Source organism: Dromiciops gliroides, chromosome 5 (genome assembly GCF_019393635.1).
Source record: "Dromiciops gliroides isolate mDroGli1 chromosome 5, mDroGli1.pri, whole genome shotgun sequence".
Lineage (NCBI taxonomy): Eukaryota > Metazoa > Chordata > Mammalia > Microbiotheria > Microbiotheriidae > Dromiciops > Dromiciops gliroides.
The window spans coordinates 143,051,466-143,073,793 of record NC_057865.1 but is presented as its reverse complement, the minus strand read 5'-3'; the positions used below and the strand labels follow the sequence as shown (position 1 = coordinate 143,073,793).

At 36.4% G+C, this 22,328-nt stretch overlaps 1 protein-coding gene across 1 annotated transcript in view; it reads right to left on the bottom strand.

The window, feature by feature from the left end:
* Positions 1-22,328, bottom strand: part of NRCAM (neuronal cell adhesion molecule) — a 208,304-nt gene that overhangs the window by 87,056 nt on the left and 98,920 nt on the right. Inside the window, 5 exon segments of the mRNA XM_043968191.1 lie at positions 407-529; positions 1,316-1,512; positions 6,375-6,480; positions 8,551-8,562; positions 11,170-11,371. Of these exon segments, the coding sequence (XP_043824126.1) occupies positions 407-529; positions 1,316-1,512; positions 6,375-6,480; positions 8,551-8,562; positions 11,170-11,275 (544 nt within the window). The 5' untranslated portion in view covers positions 11,276-11,371.

Here is a 22,328-nt window from a genome sequence, read left to right as displayed (position 1 = left end):
GGAGGCAGAGAAAGAGAGACACAAAGAGACACAGAGATAGAGACAGAGAGATAAACAAAGACACAGACAGAAAGTTTGCTTTTTATTTTTTCTTTTGTGGTGACTTCTCAGCATGTTTCCCCAAATAACAAAATTTCAACATTGGAAATTAAGATTTTGGAACCCCTTTTCCCCTTCAAAGACTAAATGTAATGTTTTCTGATTAATATCCAAAGAAATGTTGTCTTTCAGCATTCAGTATGTATGATCTTGTGAGTGTTCTTCTTAATCTGAAATGAGATGTAACTTAGATTATAGACATCATTCTTCCTTCAGGAACTTAATAAAAAACCTTTTTAAGTCACAAAAAGTAGTGCCTTACTTTAAAACAACAAAATGACATGCTTTAAATCCTCTTACAACTTACAATTGTCCATCCAAAATATAATAGGTGGTGGTAATCCAAGTGGGGGTCTGCAAGGAAGTACGAGAGACTGCCCTTTCAGAATTGTGATTTGTTCCAGTTTTTCTTTGGTCCACAAGGGAGATCCTATTAAATACAACATCAACTCCTAAGTTAACCCTTCATTGGGAAATCTTTTAAAAAGATACAGTAAGAGGAAAATGTCTCATAGTCTTATCCATTCCTCTCAATTTATAAATGTTAACTATTTATCCCTATAGAAAGAAGATAGGCTGAACTTTAAAGGAAATGTTTGCTCTGAATTTAATTCTATGTAATTTATTAAAAATGTAAATAGTACTTATTAAATACTCTAGCAGAGAATCTTGGGAAAGATTTGACACTAACAGAAAAATCTCACACAAAACATCAATGCTTATTACCAGGTGCTATTTTCTGCAAGGCAAGGAATGATGAAACACATGCTTTTTTGAAAAAAGTTACACTTAAAGAAAACATACCTATAGATTTGATTTACATATCTCTAAATGCTTTATATATTGGATCAAATTCCTCTTGACTTCAGGAAACTTGTTTGTATAGAAGATAACTTAGGAACAGATAAATAAATTAGTTCTGAAAAATAGCATTACCCATTTACTACTATTTTAAAAAATTACATGTAACACAAAAAACACTGTATTTTGGCAAAAAGTTTAGATAAAGAACTTGCTAGAGAAAACTAGAAAAGAGAGTGCTTTTCATTCAATTCAAAGCAGAGCATGAGAAGCATGATTATTACAATGTCTCCATTTTTAAAGGAAATTTTATCAATGATTTAAAAACCCAAAGCTTTACAAAAGTATAGAATAACAAGATGTGGAATACTTAAAAAAAACCAAATAGCTAGTTTGGTTTCCAAGATTTACTTACTTGATGGACGAATTACAATATTATTAGAAATTGCTGCTCCACGTTCATTCCTTGCAGTACACTGATAGACTCCTTCATAGGTCTCTGCCTTCCCTTCAATTGTAATGCTGATTACAAGGGTTCCTGAGTTGGGCAGCATTTTTACTAGGGGGTCTTTGTCTATGTCAAAATGAGTCCCATTGCGTGTCCAGGAGAAGCTACAATCAAAGACATGAGGTTAGAGTATGCTAAAGAGTTAGAAAAGTCATACCACTTAAAAAAATTCGTGTTTTATATGTATATTAGAATATTTAGATGTATATTATATACATATATCCCAATGGAATATTTAGATACATGCATTGTAATATATATATATATATATATATATATATATATATATAATCCTAGCATTTGCATAGATTTTGGGTAATAATTTGAACACATTAATTGAGAACAAATTGTGCAATATAAAAGACCACAACTTTAGAAAATTATTCATGCATGAAGTACTTACTTTCTGAGTGATGACCTAGAAATTAAGTATTGGTTATCCATTTTCAGATCCATGTCTTTTTTATAACTAACCACCAATAGAACTCAGTAGAGAAATCAAGCACGAAAATTGCCTGTCATTTTTCAAAAGAAAACCTAGGAAGCAGGTCTGTCAGTCTTACTATTCCTAGAGCTTCATTAGCATTTTTATTATAGATGCCATTGTTCAGAGGGTTGGTAACCTGTCTGTAAAAATTTGCTCTGGGCTGAAATGTGACATTGAAAGCGTCAGCTGGAACTATGTCTTTTAATTGGTTGGGGCAGCTTTAAGTTATGGAAATGCAGCAAATCCCATATAGGGGTTGAATAATATTTCATTTCTTGCAAGTGAGAGCTGTGATTCTGCAAATATATTCTGCAAGTTGCTGGTTCCTGGCTAATTTAGTAAATTCCACAGGGAGCTATCCAAAAAGTCAATGAGATTCTGATGATGTGTGCATACAGTGATTTATTTCATTAACAAATCCATTGCCTTTGCATTCATAACCCTCTCATGTAATTCAACACTTTATTTAGAAATATATTTACAGCAAAGGCAATGACAGTGCTGACACAAGAACATGTTTTTCCAAGTCGTACTTTGTTTTTTAACTCTAAGCACTTTTTCCTCTTTAATACAGGATTAGAGATTGTATTCAGGTGGTTATAAACCTAATTCAAAACAGCTAGAGATGAGGATTTAAAAAAAATTAAAATCTGAAACAATATAGAAACATCAATTTGAAGCAAACTATCGATTAAAATTTTGAGCTGTTAAACTTCCTTTGGACTTTTTTGAACTTCTTTATGTCTTTAGACCAACTGTTTTCTCTCTCCTGCCTCCTCCTTTTCAGTTTCCTCTTATCTTCCCATATTAGATTGTAAGCTTCTTGAGGGTAGGGACTGAGTTGGCTTGTTGTTGGTGGTGTTTTTTTGTATGTGTGTAGTTTAGTTTTCATATTTGTATCCCTAGTGCTTGTGACATAGTAAGTGCTTAATAAATATTTATTGATTGAATGACAGACCAGCAAATCCATGATTAGACTTAGTTCATGGCTTTCTTTATACAGCATTTTCTACTTTTCTACAAACTTAGTATGAACTCTATTACATAGTTCTTTGTATGAAATCACACCATGTGCAAATCCCCCCTTGTCTGTCCCAATAGATTCCCTTTTCACCACTACCTCTTGAAATCTCTCATTTCCTTCAAGACTCAGCCCCAGTAACTTTCCTGGTCTTTCCAGCTCCTACTGCCTCACAGGTTTCACTCCAAGATCACCTTATGATGATTTTGTAGCTATTTTGAATATGACTATAAGCACATGACTGCCCCCATTAGAATGTAAACTCTTTCCCAGCAGGGACTGTTTTGCCATAGTCCGTATCCCTACCATCTTTGTATCCTTAGCATTTAGTACATCCTTCATAAATGCCTGTTGATTGATTAATTCTCAGTGTGCAGGTAACTCTGTGTATGTAATGACTATGCTGGAAGAACACAAACTCTGGCGAGTCTCACCATTTTTGAAGGGCTTGGTGATGGAATGCAAGTCTTTTGTCCATGGACCACTGTGACTAAGTTTAAAGAGATTCCTCACTAGGTTGGCACAGGGTGATGAACTTTTTTGGCCAGGGAAACTCTCAAAGGTCATCTACTAAATTAAAGGGTGTGGACATTTATTTTGATTTGGGGACCCTACCTTTGGGCTGAGATTAGAAAACCTCAGACCCTCAAGGCTTTTCTGTGTGGGAGGTGCTGGTGCCCCTCGCCCTCAGCTTCAGCTGAGCCAAAAAGCCCCGTGGGCTATATGAGACGCCAGGTCAGACAGCTGGGGGGAAAAGGCCCCCAGTTCCCTCCGACCTGAGTGGATCTATCCTAGAGATCCTGGGCTTGTCTAGGCTGGGCTCTGGCGTAGCCTGTGCTGAGTCACGTGATGCTCGAGCGTTCCCCCCTCCCCCCAGCCCCAGCCACAGCTCTGGCTGGCGGATTAGCTTGGTCTGTGGGGGTGCAAAAAAAAAAAAGCCCTGAGATTTGAGTGGAGAAAAGGAAAATATATATAGAGACCTGGGCATTATACTGGGGGGCAAGACGGAAGGACAAGATAGGAGGCCAGCGGACAAGATTAAAGGGTGGCTGACAAGACTAGAGGGTGGGCAAAAGCAGCAGAGGGCAGATTGACAGAGCCCACAGACAGAGCAGGAGGCAGCAGAGAGCACAGAAGCAGTCAGCACAGGTACAGGCTGGAGAGAGCAGAGATTAAGAGAACAGTAAGGAGAGGAAAGTTAGAAGCAGGGGGAATAGACAACGTGAAAGGGGCTCGACTTAGAAAGAAAGTAGCTGAACAGGGAAAGTAGAACATACCCCAAGGCGAGAGGTGGCTAAAGCCCTTATTGTATTTTTAAAAAAAGGTTCCAGGCCCAGCAGGTGGAAAGAGACTCCGGAACGCAGTCAGGTTGTACATTTTATTTCCCTGTATTTTTATGTTTAAATAGTATCTCCTAAATAAACTCTGCTTTGATTATTTACTTAAGAGGCTTCTTAATATTTTGCTTATCAATTTGGGAGCAGTGTGGTGGAACTTTTTAAACAGCCCATACTAAGTTAAATGCAGTCAGATAGCCAGTTAGGCAAAGGTCCCCATATTAAGTCGTCTGGTCAGATTAGTCCCCTCAAATTAAGCAAGCTGGTTTAAAATATTTCCACATTTGAATGGCGACCCAAATGGGACGTATGGCCCAATTATAATTTTTCTATACTTATAATTTTTCATATAGTGCACAATTATAACATTTTCCAGATTAGATTAGATAATAATTATCTTTTTTACAAGGGCATGGCTCTGCATCAGTAGAGGGGATGTTTTCCTTTTGCTTCACAATGGATTTTGATATCCTATATTACTGAAATTACAGACCTCTTTTGTCCCTCGGGAGTACAAGAATCATCTCTTATTTATCTCTGTATTTCCTCCATCACCTAGAACAGTGCTTAGGATTCAGACTATGCTAAATAAATGCCTGGTGAATTGAATAACTTCCAATTGCTAGTATACTGTGATAGAGAAAAGGTTTGTATGGTAAAGAAAGTCTAGATAGGAAATTATTTGAAGTGTCATTTACTTTTTTTTTTTGGTGAGGTAATTAGGCTTAAGGGACTTGCCCAAGGTCACACAGCCAGTAAGTGTCAAGTTTCTGAGGTCGGATTTGAACTCAGGTCCTCCTGACTCCAGGGCCGGTGCTCTATCCATTGCACCACCTAGCTGCCCCTTATTTACTTCTCACTTAAAATACATATATTGGGGCAGCTAGATGGTTCAGTGGATAGAGCACCGGCCCTGGAGTCAGGAGGACCTGAGTTCAAATCCAGCCTCAGACACTTAACACTTACTAGCTGTGTGACCCTGGGCAAGTCACTTAACCCCAATTGCCTCACTTAAAAAAATGCATATAATTACAGAATCTCATAATTGGAACTAAGGGGTTATTTACCTCAATCTAAAAATGAATAGGAATCCTTTCCATAATATCCAAATATCCTTATCCGGTGTGTAATTTAAGATTCTAAATGTGGATTCTAATCTGTTCCCCCAGTTTTGGGGAAAACTGACTAAAATCATTGATAAAACGAGTTTAGGTTTTTAAGGGTTTATTGAAAAATAGAAAGAAAAAGATTAAGAACAGAATTCCAACTGCCTGGCATTCCTATCTTTCCTCAAATTTCCTGTGAGGTCCTCTGCCGCCACCACCATCAAGTCAGGAACCCAAAAAAGAGAGCGCTCTCTGCGCAGGCCCTCTTTCCTCCTTCCTGTCTCCTCCCAGAAAATAGGAGGCTCCTCAAGTTGATTGGCTGGTAGCCTTGATAGACAGCACCCATGAGCAAACGTCACTTCCTGACGCCAAGGAAAAGCCACATGGCCTTGCCCTCTGAGGCATTTTCCTCCTGGTGGAGCTTTCCTATAGTAAGTCTCCAGTAGGTGGCATCATTCCAATCATTAAACTGGTCACCACATAAAGACCTCAAAGAATGGGGAGTCTATTAGCTCTGGAAGAAACTAATTTTATTTGGAGGCAGTTTGAATTGTTGCATTTTAAAAACTTTTTTCTGACTTGCTTCAAGATATAATCTAACATTATTATTCAAAATATTTTAAGTGATGTCTGTGTTATGTTTTATATGTGGAGTCCTAACCATGGGACCCTGCATGAGTTTAGAGAATTATTTAGGGCCATTTGAAACCAACTCCAGTGGTACTCACCTTGAAAGAAGATAAATAATAGAAGAAATGAAAAAAAGAACCTAGAGAGAATTTCAGCATTTGAAAATATTATTATACCACCTCTGAAAGGCAGAAAAAAACCATAGAGACTAATGCAATCTTAACCAAGGACAGCTGGGACAGTCACATATAGAAACATCCAAGTGTGAAAAGCTTTTATTCTCAATTTGCTTAAATTTAAATTTATTTTCAATATTTATTATTTTGCTTGGAAATTTCCTTGTTTTCTCTTACATTTTGCAAAACATTTTTTTAAACATACCAACCTGGGAGGTGGCTTTCCTTTTGCCTCACATTGGATTTCAATATTCTCTCGGGGATCAATAATATAATCTTTTGGAGACTGACGAGTGATTGTTGGAGGTTGCACCACTTCATTGTTGCATAGAATAAAACAGATGTAGAACAATGAATAATTGTTTCAAGATATTAATCAGTCATTTCTCTCGTAAAATCACTAATTCTATAATATTTATCAACATATCCTTAGAAATTTTTATGAAGACAACATAGCTCTCAGTAGGCACTAAATCAAAAGTTACCTTGAACTATGAATATCTCATTGTCAGATTCTTGACATGCACATGTTTATTTCCATGCAAAATGCTTAGGAAAATAATGATTAGTAAAAAAAATTGTCACAAACAAGGTCAGTTTATTTTCTGATGCAACAATGAAAAATTCCTCTGGACATAGATTCAAAATGTTCCAGTACAAGTCAAATTGAGGTAAGTTTTCATTATGTCTTACTTATACAAAAAAGGAATTATCTAATGAGCCTATAGCATGATTTAATCGATTGAAGGGAAATGTATTATAAAATACTGAAATTGTAATGTGTACATGTTTATGCAATGATCTTTGTATTAAATATAGAAGGTAGATGAATTGTGACAATCAGATTCAGGATAAAAGGAATTAAATTAGGGATATTCTTAATAAATGGTCCAGTGGATAGTGTTGGGCCTGGAGTCAGGAAGACCTGAGTTCTAATCCAGTCTCAGACTCTTCCCAGATATGTGACCCTGGGCAAGTGACTTAACCCTGTTTGCCTTAGTGTCCTCATTCAGAAAATGAGCTGGAGAAGGAAATGGCAAATTGCCCCAATATCTTTTCCAAGAAAACCCCAAATGGGATCACAAAGAGTCAGACATAACTGAAAAAGCCCTCTAATTTTATTATTCAATATTTCCATTACAATATTCAAAGTGAGATGACCAACTGCTATCTAACCTCATTTTCCTATATGGCTGAGAGAGAAAAACTCTTCATCATATATGATAGTCTGACATGAAGAAAGCCTGTTTCTATATACATGTCTCTGTTGAAACTGTGTTCTAAGATAACAAATGCCTTTTGTTTTGGAGAAGCTACAGCATTTTAGCCTAGAAAGACATTTTAGGCTAACCCATGCCTCTCCTTGTATATGCGATGGAACTAAGGCTCAGAGATCCTAAAGACTTGTTCAGTTTAGACCCTGGGTCTTCTCTTTCTCTGCCCACTGCCTTTCCTATCACTGTTGTTGCTGTCATTATTCAGTCATTCAGTCTGACTCTATTTGACCCCCCTATACATGGGGTTTTCTTGCCAAAGGTACTGGAGTAGTTTGCCATTTCCTTCTCCAGTGTGCCCCTATTTTACAGTTGAGAAACTAAGGCAGATAGGGGTTAAGTGACTTGCCCAGGGTCACACAGTTAGTAAGTGTCTGAAGACAGATTTCAACTCAGGTCTTTTTTCTCCAAGCCTGGAGTCCACTGTACCATCAAGCTATTCTTTCACCAATTGATTCTTCCTTAAAATACTCTTTTCTCAGTTCTTATCTTGATTCACACTTCTGATACATTTAACACTGTTGGTCTCCTCATTCTTCTTAAAAGAATGGCCTCTATGACCCTAAAGCTTCATGGATTTCCTCCTGTTTTTCTAACCTCAGCATTAGTAAGATGTATTTGTCTCGTCATGAAAAAGCAGTGGTGTAGAAAACTAAATGCATCTGCTACATGAGCTGTGAGCTTTTATTACTTGAAACCACACATATGAATTTTCAGAAAGCACTTTTATAAGTCGATATTAAAAAGATGAGTCTTTACTGCCACATAGCAAATTCCGTTTAGAAGAGTTTGGTTACATTCTCATTTTATCCCCCTAACGTCTAGGAATTTTCTCATGAAGTTGCATCAGATGTAAAATAAAATCCACATGACTAAACAAAGTATCACTTTAGTAAAAATAAAAAGAAAGTGTTCTAAGTTTTCCCTGGTAAAATTCACAATGTATTAAAGCTCCTTTGTATTCGATGAATACAGTAGTTAGCCACAGCAAACACACATGTCCCACAAATAACCAGTCACGAAATCTGGATTTTATAACTTGTGACTTCAGCATTACAAAGTTATGGATTCTACTGTCACACTCTCCACCAGATAAAAAAAAGAAACTTACAATTTTCAAGTTCTTTTTCCCCCATCAGTATCAGCAGGTGAGTGGGCAAAAAAAGGATTAAAGAAAATCAGTTGTTAGTAAAAAAGGAAAGTTAGGACCTTAGAGATGAAAGGAGCAAACTCTGCTCTTAAGTTGGATCCCCAAACAGTATACAAGAGGGCGATCTGGTGCTATTCCAAGTGGAAGGAACTTGAATTAATTGAATGCATTTTAGTATTACTGTAGCTAGCCATAGAACCATGCGAAAGAACAAAAGAAATGCTTGAGGCAAAATTGACTCTTCTGGAGACTCAAGAAGCCAATTCCATTCTGTACATGTTGCACTGGACAAGTAATTACTTTCAATTTGAAAAATAGCTGAAAACTACAATTAATCTGAATTGTCACATACTGTGTTGTCTGTCTCTGATCCTATTATCACAGACACCACTATGCACATGGTGTCATCATCAGCATTAGCACCAAACAATGTGACAAACACCGCTGAGCATCCATTTGGCTACAGTCTTAATACTAGATCAAACAGGCCAGACCAGCAATGCATCTTACTAGGATTTTTCTATCCAGTGGGTTAATCATTAAATCCATGTTTTGTTTTTTCAGAACATAAGAAAATTATTACTTTGGAAGCTCTGCTAAAAAGTAAAATTCTGGCCAAAGGTCTAAACTTTGTGAGAAAGGGCTTAATGTTCAATTATTCAGGGGGAGGATTTTAAATTGACTCCCTTTCTCTCTGTTTTCTTTTACTGCCTTTCTGGTTATTTCTCCCTTTATCAGAGACTACTCTAAAGAGTAGATCAGGATTTGGTGGACAAGTGGCTATGAGGCCAGGAAGAAATTAAATAAGTGCAAAATTTTGATCAGTCACTATTGCTGCCTCTTATCAGGGTTTGCAAAGGTTGGGACTGAAGCCTTGGGTTTATCTGTGACTTTCTTTCATTGCAATTATGCTTCTCCATTAGCAAAGATAATTGGGTTAGCCGCAGGTAACTATTTCCCCCAGACTGTGAGCAGTTAGATTAAGAGGAAGACTTTTAGCACTAGAAAGAACAAAAACAGTTTTTCCAAGAGCATTTCTTACTCTTCATGTTACAGCATGCACTTAACTAAGAGTTAGATATTGACACCCTGGTAATATTAGCAATATTTCATTTAAGAAAAAAATTTAAATTAAGGTCATGTGATTAAATGGATGTGGACTAAAAGGAATTGAAAATAAGGAGGAAAAACACAGGGCTTATATTGCGATTTGGTTTCTAGTGCCAGAGAAAAGGGAGTGAGGTGCAAACCAAGCAGCCTCCTGGAAGCCCACATAGTGGTATTTTCACTGCTGGCAACAGCCTCTGTGGCAGAAAATGATTATAACAACTGAAAAGCCTCAGGAAAACGTTATCTTTCCCTCACCTTGAAAACACTGCCAAACAGATGTTCTATTCAAGAAGTTAATGGATTTAAGAAGGTCATGTAGATTAAGGATAAGGCATAAATCAATATACTAGAGTTATAATTGTCCAGCTTCTGAATATTCTGTTTTCCATTTCAAGAAAGGGACCAAGCAATAACTCAGAATCATTTTAGAAGTGACACATACCAGACAGAGTATACCTAGGTCCAGATTAGTATTAGTGGGAATAATGAATCCTATGAAGTGATTGCACTATTCAAAGTATAAATATATGTAAAATAAGGCAATTGGTTTCAGGCCAGTAGAAATATGCAATGGAAATTTGAATAATTGGACCATTTCACAGGCTTCATTATCCGCACTAATCAGGACCTGGCTGTATAGCCTATAATTCCTCATTTGGGAAAGAGCAGTTATAATGTAGTTACTGCCATTTACTTCCTTCTGCTCAGGATCTTCACCAATCATGGATCTTATTTTCAGTTTCCAACTTTCTCTTTAATTAAAATCTTGATCAAAGATGACTAATTTATGAAACTTCATAAATAATGCATCTCCTAGTTCTAGAATCGTATGTTAAAAACCGTTGTATTTTAAGATTCTTAATCCATTAGCTTTAGCCCCCTTTTTAGGAAAAGAGGAGAGACAAGTTGACCAAAGAGCACACCATACCCTTTTCACAGCAATGCCAGCACAGGAAGGGATAAGAGACAGAAGAGGTGGATGGAATCCTAGCCATCCTCCAACAATCTAGAAGTGGGAGAATCAGTGGAACAATACCACCCAGTATTTCCCAGGCCAAGGGCACCCTCTCTCAACACTCTTCCCCCATAAGAAAGTCATACAAAAATGAGTTAGAGAGGACATTATGCCTGCCCATTTCTACAACGTGTTTCCTCTAATAAAAGGACCAGAATTTAAGAATGCCTCAGACCAAGCTATGTTAATTGACACAGTACATTTTAAAAATCATATGTATATATATACATATACATATATATATTTGGATGAAAATTTCTTTTATGAAATTATACACTTTTGCATCAATTGGTATGCCTGGTCTTTCTAAATATATGCTCAAGGTAACAACCAAATTCATTTTTATTTTGCTTTTCCATGCGCCATGGATCTTCATTCCACACCTTCAGAGGGACAGCTAATACTGGGGATATTCTGACTTCTCAGCCTACAAGTTTTAAAACATTAATACTTACGATCAAGAGGGACTTCCAGGGCATTCATCACCTGGCACAGGAAGAGAATCAAAGGAGCTTGGTGTACAGATAAGCTCTTCTTTCGGGGCATGATTTTAAGCCGCATTAGCTTAATTCCTGCTGAGACAGGCAAACTGAATTTCCTTTCCTTGTTGCCACAATGGGTCTGTGGGCAATGCTTAAGTAAGTGTCATGCAGGGGACTGAAAGAGAAGGATAAAAGACTAATGGTAATAATGTATTAATGTGATGGAAATCAGTGATGGAATTTCAAAGCTCAGAATATCATTTTCAAAGCATGCATGAGGTATGAATAGTCAACTTTTGTGTATTTGGCTTTGAATGAAAGTCTTTAAAAACACACCTCAGTTCCCATAGTTTATTGTATCTGTGCAACACAAAATCTCTAATCTTTATCATCATGAGTATTTTATTTAAAGTACTTGTGTTATAAGTGCCTCTGGATGTTATTGCATGTTTTCTGTTTGGTTCAGAAAGCCCATGGTCTAAAGAAGAGCAGAGAGCAGTGCTTCTACACTGAAGGAGAGAGAACAAGATGCTCCATCTCCTGACTCCAGACCGGTTCACTGGCTGTTCCTCATGCCTGGATGACTTTTACTACTTATCTCCACCTCTTGCCTTCCCTGGCTTCATTTGAGAACCAACTAAAAATCACACCTTTTATAAAAAGCCTTTCCTGAATTCTTTTATTGCTAAGTGCTTTCACTCTAGTGATTATCTTCAATTTATCCTTTCTGTAGCTTGGTTGTACAGTTGTTTTCATTTTGTCCCTCCATTAGACTGACCATTTTGAAAGCAGAGATTATTTTTTGCCTTCTTTGAAGACCCAGTGCTTAGCACAGTGGCTGGCACATATTAGGTGCTTAATAAATGCTTACTGACTGACAAAATACTCTAAAATTTCCCTCAAAACAGAAAACTTTGCTACATATAACAAAACGCTCATTTATCATTCTAGTTCAGGCCCTTAATAACTATTGTCTGAGTCATTGTCATGGGCTCTCTGCTTCAGATCTGTTTTCATGCCACTGTGTATCTTACACTATTATCAGATTGCTCTATCTAATGTATGGAACTATATACTTTCCCATTACTTTGCTCCAAAACCTTCAATTGGTAACACAATATCTATGAATAAATTAGAAAGCCCTTAGACTAGAATTCAAGAATTCTTCTTCCATTCTCTAACTGCTTAACTTTTTCTCCCTCCATCCCCTTATATAGGAACAGTCAGCACTTGTGTTAAGGTTTGCAAAATATTTTTATAAATATTATCTTACTTGATCTTCACAGTAACTAGAGGAGGTAGGTGCTATTATTATGTCTATTTTACAATGAGGAAACTGAGGCAAACAGAGATTAAGTGACTTGCCTATGGGTCTCACAGGAATCAATATCTTTTTTTCAATAATAAACATTTTTATTTATAGTTCTGTGTTCCAATTTTTATTCCTCTTTCCCTCCCTCCCCTCCCTCCTTCCTGAAGCAGCAAACAATCAGATATGGGTTATATATGTAATATTATGTAAAACATTACTATATTTGTCATTTTGTACAAGCAAACTTGATTAAAAGAAAAAATGAAAGTGAAAAATAACATTCTTCAATCTGTTTAATCAATATCAGTTCTTTCGGATGTTTCATCAATAGTCCTTTGAAATTGTCTTGGATCATTGTATTGTATTGTTGAGAATAGTCAAGTCATTCACAGTTCTTCATCAAACAATATTATTCTCTCTGTGTACAATGTTCTCTTGGTTCTGCTCACTTCACAATTCATCATAGGAGTTAATATCTGAGGTCAAGTTGGAACTCAAGTCTGCCTGGCTCTGGATCCAATGCTCTATCTATTTTGACTCCTAGTGCTTGTGTTCTAACTAGCTGGATGCTTCATTTACCTGGACACTCCTTGAACTTTTCTACCTCTGAACTTTTGAATCTGTTTTCCTCAAAATGTAAATATGCAGCACCCAAATGATACTGAACATAATTCAATCTTAGCATTCTGCTGTATTTCAGGATTACCTTTACAAACACTGATTATCATCACATTGGAACTGTGTAGAAGTACCCATTAGATGGTGAGCTCCTTAGGGCAGGGACTCTTTAGCTTCTTTTTGCATCCCCAGCACTTAGCACAGTGCCTGGCACATAACAGGCACTAAATAACTATTGAATGATTGATCTAATGGCATTTTCAATTGATGGAATATCAAACCAACTGACTCTTACTAAGATAAGGATACTTTTATGAAACAGACTGGTTTCACTCTACAACCATAAAACAGTAATCATAACTCCCATGTATATGGCACTTGGAGGTTTACAATGCATCGCACCCCTCGCCACCCCCACTCACCCCCCAAAAACTTCCTGGGATGCTGGCTGTTTGGGCAAAATCACCATTTTAAAGAATGTGTGTTCCATGAAATGGATTTTCCCACATGGCAGAAAAAGAAATGGCTCTTGCCCAGAGAGCTATCATAGATGAATATATTAAGATTGAGCTTTTTTTGTTTTTGTTTGTTTGTTTGTGGGGCAATGAGGGTTAAGTGACTTGCCCAGGGTCACACAGCTAGCAAGTGTCAAGTGTCTTAGGTCAGATTCGAACTTAGGTCCTCCTGAATCCAGGGCCAATGCTTTATCCACCGCACTACCTAGCTGCCCCAAGACAGAGCTTTTTACTAAAGTGTGACAGTTCAGTTTCAGAGTACATATTCTTTAATTCACTAGGTAGACACTTGTGCTTCAAACCCTAATAAGTTGTTACTGATGAAAGAACCACATGTCATGGAATTACACATATTTCAAAGTAGGAGGATCCTTTCTTAAAAACATCTCATTTTATAAATTAGAGTTCCCCCAAAGTTATGCAGCTAGTTAATGGAAGAATGAGGGTGACAAACCATGACTCTTGACTCCTGGTCTGGTATGATAGTATCAATTACAATCATTTTCTTCTGCTCTAATGCAAAACAATCTAAACCACCCAAACAGTGATGATGTTCTCATAGCTGTTCAAAAAAACTCACCTCAATAGAATGTAGCCTGTGGGGCAGTTTTGTTCTTGCCTGTCCAATATCTAGCATAGTTGGCCATTAAGCCTATAGGCATAGAGCTGGCAGGGACCTCAAAGGTCATTTAGTCAAGTAGTGTCAAACTCAAATAAAAATGGGGCCACTAAACTATGCATAAAGATCCTTGCAGACTGCACATTGACTTAGAAAACCACAAATTAACATTACTGATGTGTTATTGTATTTTTACTTAGTTAAATATTTCCCTGTGGGTCACACTCAGACTACATATGTGGGACCCATGTTTGTCACCTCTGATCTAATTCAACCCCTTCACCTTAACAGATGAGTGTTAAGAAATTTGCCAAAGCCTTAAAACATATTTGAGTTGAGAAGGGAGAGAGAAGTGGGAGTTGGAGTGTTCAGGATATCCTTAGGGACTTAGAGCTGCAAAATACCTCTAAGGTCCTAATCTGAAGCACATGGAGGATTTCGCTGGATTGACTTGTATCTATGTACATACAACTAAATAATACACAAACTAACTTTTAGATTTTGAATGAATTGACTTGACTAATCATAAGCCAGCCACTAAGCATTTTGACTGAACACATCAATTCTGTCAAATCTGTTGTACTATTCCCCCCTTTTACAGAAAACCATTCCTTACTTCTAGGGCCTTCCCTCTGTTGATTATCTCCAATTTATCCTGGGTATAATCTTTAATTGTTTGTGTGTTGTCTATCCCATTAAATTGTTAATTCCCTGAGATAAGGACTGTCTTTTACCTTTTCTCTGTATCTCTAGTACTTAGCACAGTGCTAAGCACAAGTAGGTGGTTAGTAAGTGGCTAAATGACCAAGTCTGCTCTAGAATACTACTTAATCCCAAAGACACAAAGAGGATGAGCACATAAACCAATGGCAAGGGAAAAGACCCATAGCAATCTTCAACTCTTGCCTAACGAACTTTTCTCATGTATTTCAAATAATATCTAGTAAACTTCTTTTCTTTGGGATACAGAAACAAGAAGAGGCCTTGGTGACTTCAACCTGAAAAATGATTATGGCATCATATCAGTATATTGTCAAACAAAATCCTACAAGTTGCTATGTCCAAACTGTGTCTAAATACACTGGGCAACTATAGTGATCCCTTCCAAATTGTAACTTCTCCCCTCGAGGTTTCAATATATCGCCAGTTGGCATAAGAAAATAAATCAGAATTCTTTGGAAGTTTTGCAGAAGACGCAGAGAACATGTGAAGGTCAGCAGACAATACAGAACCTATGACCAAATACTTAATCCAAATTTTACAATAAGGTACTGTAAACTCCCCATAAAAGAAAAAGAAAAAACTCAGACTTCTTCTCTGGTACTAAAGGAGAACCAAAAACACTTACCCAGATTTTCCATAATGTAGGGGCTCTGCACCCCTCACCCCTGTGTGGAAGGGATAACTGTACATTGCTTGATCTGATTGATGCAAACACCTCCTAATTTTCCCACTGAAATGCTGATTCTGAATTCATGCATAAGCTTCAAGTGGGAAGGAGGAGGGGATCAAGCACAACACAAATTATCTCCCTCTGCAATTTTATCTAGAAGTTACATTGGCTATGAGTGCACCATGCACGTCCAAAGAAGCAAAACAGATCCAACAGCCAAGAAAATAGATGGCAGGTTGGCTGCTATTTTTGGTTCCTGCTAATGTAGCGCTCTTGTTCAAGTGCTTAGGATCTAAAAGAGGTGCTAAAACTCTAAAGCTGACAGACCTTCCTGAATTTCTCATATTAAATTGTGTCAGTATTAAAAGTTCAGAATTATATATATATATATATATATATATACACACACATATATATGTATATGTATATGTACACATACATATATATGCCAGCTTCAAAGTTTATTGCATTTTTATCTTTCTCTCAACACATTTGCCTCTCCATCTTTTATAATTGAGAAAATAATTTAGCAATTTATTATAGCATTTTTTTTAAATTAAAGAAACACAGAATAAGAACATGAATGAATGAAGCAGGAAATTAAAAATCTTAGAAAGTTAACAAATCAATAGCCTCTCAAATAAACACAAAAGTAGAAATACCCAAAACCAAAGAAAAGATAAACACAATTTTAAGCAAAATTATGATCAGTTCAATAAGCATTTATCAAATATCTACTCTGTGCAAGGCTCTAGGCTAGATACCAATCTTTTGTAAATCCACAAAAAGAAAAAAAGAGTGATAAATGAAGAGTGTTAGTGCTAAAAAAAGGTCATCCAGTCCACGATCCTCATTTTTACTCATCAAGAAACTGAGGCCAAGAGAGATTAAATGTTTTGCCTGAGGTCACACCACCCATTAGTGATTCTTGCATTAGATTCCTGCCTCTTCATCTAAAACCTTTGCTCTAATATCAAACTTCTTAAAAACAAGAATCTACAAATTAAAATATGAAATTTAGGATAAGGCTCACTTACTGTGACAGATACTAAATTTCCACAATGATGCATTTAAATGAACAAAGACGAGGGGAGGTCTCTCAGCAGTACCACTTTAGCTGCACCATTAGCCATGAAGTGGATTCCATTTGTATGCAAACAGAAAGCAAATACTCAACCCTACCCTCTGACTCCTGTATAGATCAAATGAAAAATCACCCACATCCCAAGCATCTCTACCATACCTAGTTTTTCAGGCTATCAGAGGGTGATACCTTCGGATAGGATTAAGTCCTAAGCACTCAATCATAATGAAAAGCCAATACAGCATAGGAAAGTTGTGCCTTTCACTCGGTAGGAATGAGGGATGCTTATATCCCTCACAAAGAAAAATTATTGTTTTTATGCATGTATATATTTATTTATTCACATAATATTTATGGAAATGTATTTTCTTTCCCCTTGGGAATAAATCTGCCTTGTACTTCACCTTGGAAATAATATATATCCATATTTAAGTAAAATGAGTTTCAATAAATCATATTAAATTATGTTTTAAAATAACAAAAATGAGTTAATGCGATTTCTGTTCAAAATAGCAATTTCACTTGCCAAATATCAATTGTCAAAAAAATTATAGGTAACATTAAAGTCATAATATTTTTTTGAATAAAATAAATTAAAGGGAAATTGTTAATATAAGATACCCTTACTTATAAAAACCTCAGAGTAAAAGTGAACCTTAATAAACCTCACTGAATAATAATAATCCTAAGAAAAAGAGCAAAGGGTTATTGAAGAAAAATGAAATATTATTTTATATTTCATTTCATTTTTATTCTCCTTAAGTTATTTATTTTACTGCAAATAGAAATTAGGAGGGGAGAGGGAATCTTTTTTATTAAGAAAAAAACCCATAATATCTATCTTAACCATAAAATATATATCTCACTACATTGTTTATGTATTTCAAGTTAAAACATGCCTTTCTAAACAAAGGCACATTCTCCTATGTCAACTGCCAAACAAAACAAAAATCCATGTTTAATCTTGAATATAAGATTCAAATTATTATTATTTAAACAATTAGAACTTTATCCCCAATTGGAAAGCAATATTTTACTTACCGTCTCTTGTAAGGCAAGAGTGAAAAGTACATCTCATTTATTACCTGTATTCCTCTTTGGTTTGCATCTGGTGTCATATTGGTGGTTTACAATATGGGCTGGATGATATGTAATACGATCTACTTACTCTCTAAGCTGATAAATATTCTTATGTGATGGCCTGTCCTTTTGACACATTAATTACTTCTATGACCACTCATCAGTGGGTGGCATGAATGAATAACATTTACATAGTGAAAGATGTTAGATGCGTTATTCAGCAATTGAACTTGCATGGTATAACTTATTATTTTACATTTTAAACATGAAAATAACAAATCCCTTATTATTGTTGAGCTAACCAATCATAACCTTTGTAACTATATCCATACAGAACAGCAAGGAAGGTGAAAAATAATTTGAATATAGTAACATAATTAATACACATGAAGGATGTCATGAATTATATTGTATCCATACTCATAGAACAAGCCTCAAAAAATGTAACTGTGGTATTATCTGAAATGAATTATAGTGATTATTTTTTTAAATAATAAGGAGAATTTTTGAGGAATTAAGGTGCTTGTTTCTAGTTTCATATTAGAGCAAGTATCAAAATGAAACCTTCCACAGAACATTTTCTCCAAGGTCCTTGGCAGCTACTCTTAAGGTTTCACATTACAGTAAAAGAAAAAAAATCCTTGGGATATCATGTGTGGAGGGATGGTTTCCCGTGATTATTTGGGCACAAAGAACAGATGTGCCCTATACATTGAGATATCTTGGACACTCCTCCCCCCTTATCCCATCCTTCCCAGCTTATCTCTTCCTCCATTTCTCTCATTCAGTCTTTAGTCTAAAAAACAAAAGGATTTAATGATTTTAGTCTTTGATGTAAAAAAAGGGGAAATCTTAGTCTATGAAAATCTATGAGAGGTACTTCAAAAGAGCTACAAAACTAGGCCAATCTATGCAAGATTCATTTTAAAGAAATTCTAGACTCAGGGATATTAGGGGAGTTTCTGACATGGTAAACAGAGTATTAAAAATTGCAAGGGTGGTTGCTTTTTTTTATTGGATCTGTTGACTTTTATATAGGAAGAGCCCAGTGAAAAAATTCCCTTTACCAATGTAGATTTGTAGCTGTCCTGAAATTTTGTGTCTTTGAGAGATGTTTGGGGACCTGAGAAATCAAGTGACCTCACCAGAATCACAGAGCTAGTATGTGTCAGAGGAGAGAGACTTTTTAAAAGAGATTTAATTAATTATAATGCACATGTTTCTATCTGGTTGTCAGCTCTTCCCACACACATTTCTTACTTGACATGGTGATCTCAACAAATGAAACGTTCTTGAATAAGTTGACAATTGATTTGAAATCCTTAAGAATACAAGTGGGATGTTGTAAATAACATTACACAGGGAGATGACTAACAGTGCTTGAGTTGTTGGTAAGGATGTGGACCTAAGAGGAAGCCACTTTAAAAAGGGCTGCTCTTACAGGCAGCTAGGTGGTACAGTAAATAAAGAACCAGCCCTGGATTCAGGAGGATCTGAGTTCAAATACAGCCTCAGACGCTTGACACTTACTAGCTGTGTGACTCTTGCAAGTCACTTAACTCTCATTGCCCCAACAAAAAAACAAACAAACAAACCAAAAAGGGCTGCTCCTATTTGGAACTATGCCCAAAGGGCTATAAAACTGTACAAACCCTTTGATCCAGCAATACTAGGTCTATATCCTAAAGACATCCAAAAAAGGGGGAAAGGATCTATTTGTACAAAAATCTTTATAACAACTCTTTCTGTGGTGGCTAAGAATTGGATGGAAATCAAAGGGATGGCCATCAACTGAGGAACTGAAGAAGTAAAGTGTGGTATACTATTGGAATACTGTTGTGTTACAAGAAATGACAAGCGGGATGATTTCAGAAAAACCTGGAAAGATTTACATGAACTGATGCATAGTGAAGTGAACAGAATGAGGAGAACATTGTACACAATAACAACAATATTATTTGATAAGAACCATGAATGACTTAGCTATTTTCAGCAATACAAAGATGCAAGACAATCCCAAAGGACTTATGATGAAGTATATGATCTACCTCTAGAGAAAGAATTGATATTGAATACAGACTGAAGCATGCTACTTTTTACTTTCTTTCATTTTCTTTCTTTCATTTGTGTCTTCTTGTACAAAATGACTAATATGGAAATGTTTTAAATAGTGGAAAAAAAGCTGCTCCTCTCCCTTTTCTTCCAGAATACAGGGATGGTGCTCTTATCTATTCTCTCCAATTCTTTGTCTCCTCTTCAGGTTGGTGGTTATTGGGCTCACCTTCAGGCCAAAGACATTTGGTTGGCCATGGGAGATGGAGGTGGGAATAGTAAACAGTGGAGATATTAGAACAAGAGATAGTTCTTGTTCAAACAAATCTCTGTTCATTTTTCCTTCATGCTTCAAATATTGGTGAATAGTCAAAATGTATTGGAAGGAAGTGTGGTATAGAGGACAGAGTGAGTGACTCGCAGTTAGGATGCCTATCAGACTCAAACAAGTTTTGTGATCATAGGCAAATCTGTAAAATATATGAAGATTTTCAGATCATAGAGCTAGACCGTGGAGGCAATTGAGAGGTCATTAAATCCAACGCCCCTCACTTTAAAAATGAGGAAACAGGAGAGGTATAATGACTTGCTCAAAGTCACATACTAGTGATAATCAGAGGTTAGATGTAATTCATATTCTTTAACTACAGAGTGCTCTTCATGAGCACTAAAGTCTGAATCTCAGTTTCTTCACCTGTAAACAGGGGACGACACATATACTTCTTACCTCAGTGGGTTGTTATAAAGAAAGCGATTTGTAAACCTTAAAATACTATGTAAATGTTAGTTCTTATTACAGTTGCATGAGAACCAGCTATAGAATCTTTGATAAGATGCTAAGACAACTAGAAGACGAAACCAAAAATCACTAGCTAGAAAGGAAAAAAAAATCTAAGGAAACACCCCATCTAAAGTAAAAAAATCTCAGGAAAACACCATACCAAATGATCACTTTTGCTGGGGTTTTGTTTCTACTGAATTGCCTTTTTATTTTCTTCCAGAATATGCCTTATTGTATATTTTTTCAATATAGCACACAGACCCAAACAGATTCACAATTCAATCCCTTGTAATGAATCATTATTGAAAACACTTAAGCAAAACAGGCTAAAAAGAGCAATTGGGACGGATAGTACATATTTGTACATTGGGACAGATAGCTTTACACTTTACTTCGTTTGCAGTTTGTTAAAAGAAAGGAAGGGTGTGTGTTTTAATAAAGTAGTCCCATCTCTGACTGTACTGCCTGTGTGACCCTGGGCAAGTCACAATCTCTGAGTGCCTTAGACAACTCTAATAATAATCACTATTAGATACCAGGCACTGTGTTAAGGGCTTTACAAATATTATTTCATTTGACCTCTCTTGAGTTTTCTGAGGCAATGCATTGAAGAGAAGGTGCCTGGCTGTTTTGTTAGAAAGATTTCCTTTTTGAGAGGGCTTACAATAATGAAATCCCAGGACCAGAACAAGAGAACAAGAGAAAAAGATATTACCAATCTTGTCTTGTTTTTCTTCTTTTCTTTTTAATTAAACTGATCTATTTTGGGTTAACGTGGCTGCAAGCTTCCTTGTGGACATACCATTTCCTCAAGAGGATCAACAATCTAACAAGTGGTTTTTAATACAAGACATAGACTTCTACCTCTGATAAATGAAAGGTATCAGGTGGTTTTATTTGACTGCTAGCAAACTGGATTAAACTGAAAAATGAGGTTGGTGGAGTCCAGTGAAGCACCATCTTAAGCATTCCTTCTTGATGATTTCCCATGTGGTAGAAAATAAAACCTAAGAGCAGAAATGAGGATTGGTGCTTCTGTAGAGAACTGTCACAGGACACTGAAAGACCATGTAGAATAAAGATGAGATTCTGATTTATGGCCTCCTCCATTTCTAGCCACTAAGAGTCAAATATTAAGACTTCATCCCTGGGTGAATAAAGCATTAGCTTTTACTCAATCTCCTGTAAAACAGTTCACTGGGGGAAAAATGGGAGAAGAAGCCAAAGCAAAGTGCACTCTTGACTCTTCCCCCCATTCAACCTACTTCACCCACTCCATGAAGTAGAAACTAAATAAAATCCATTGGCTAATTTCTAAAATGGAAAATGGAAAGCTGCTCCAGAGCCCAAATCTGATAAATGGAAACTCCTCAATTACTGTGTGAACTTGGTTTCTGACACCCAGGATGAGTCATTTTTCCAAGCTCTGGCTTACTTTGCTTTCTGGTCATCTGAAGGCTCTGGAAGTTCTATCAAGAGGCTATGGGAAATGAATGGTAATGATGATTAAACTACTTCAAAAGAAAATAAAAACATGTCATAGGGTCTGACTTTTCTAAATGTTATCCTTACATTCAATGTCCTAGAAAAAGAAGTAAAGCAGAATACATCTAGGTGGAAGGCATCTTAATAGAAGCATTTTGCGGTTATCTCATTTTGGGGGTATTTTTCCTATTCA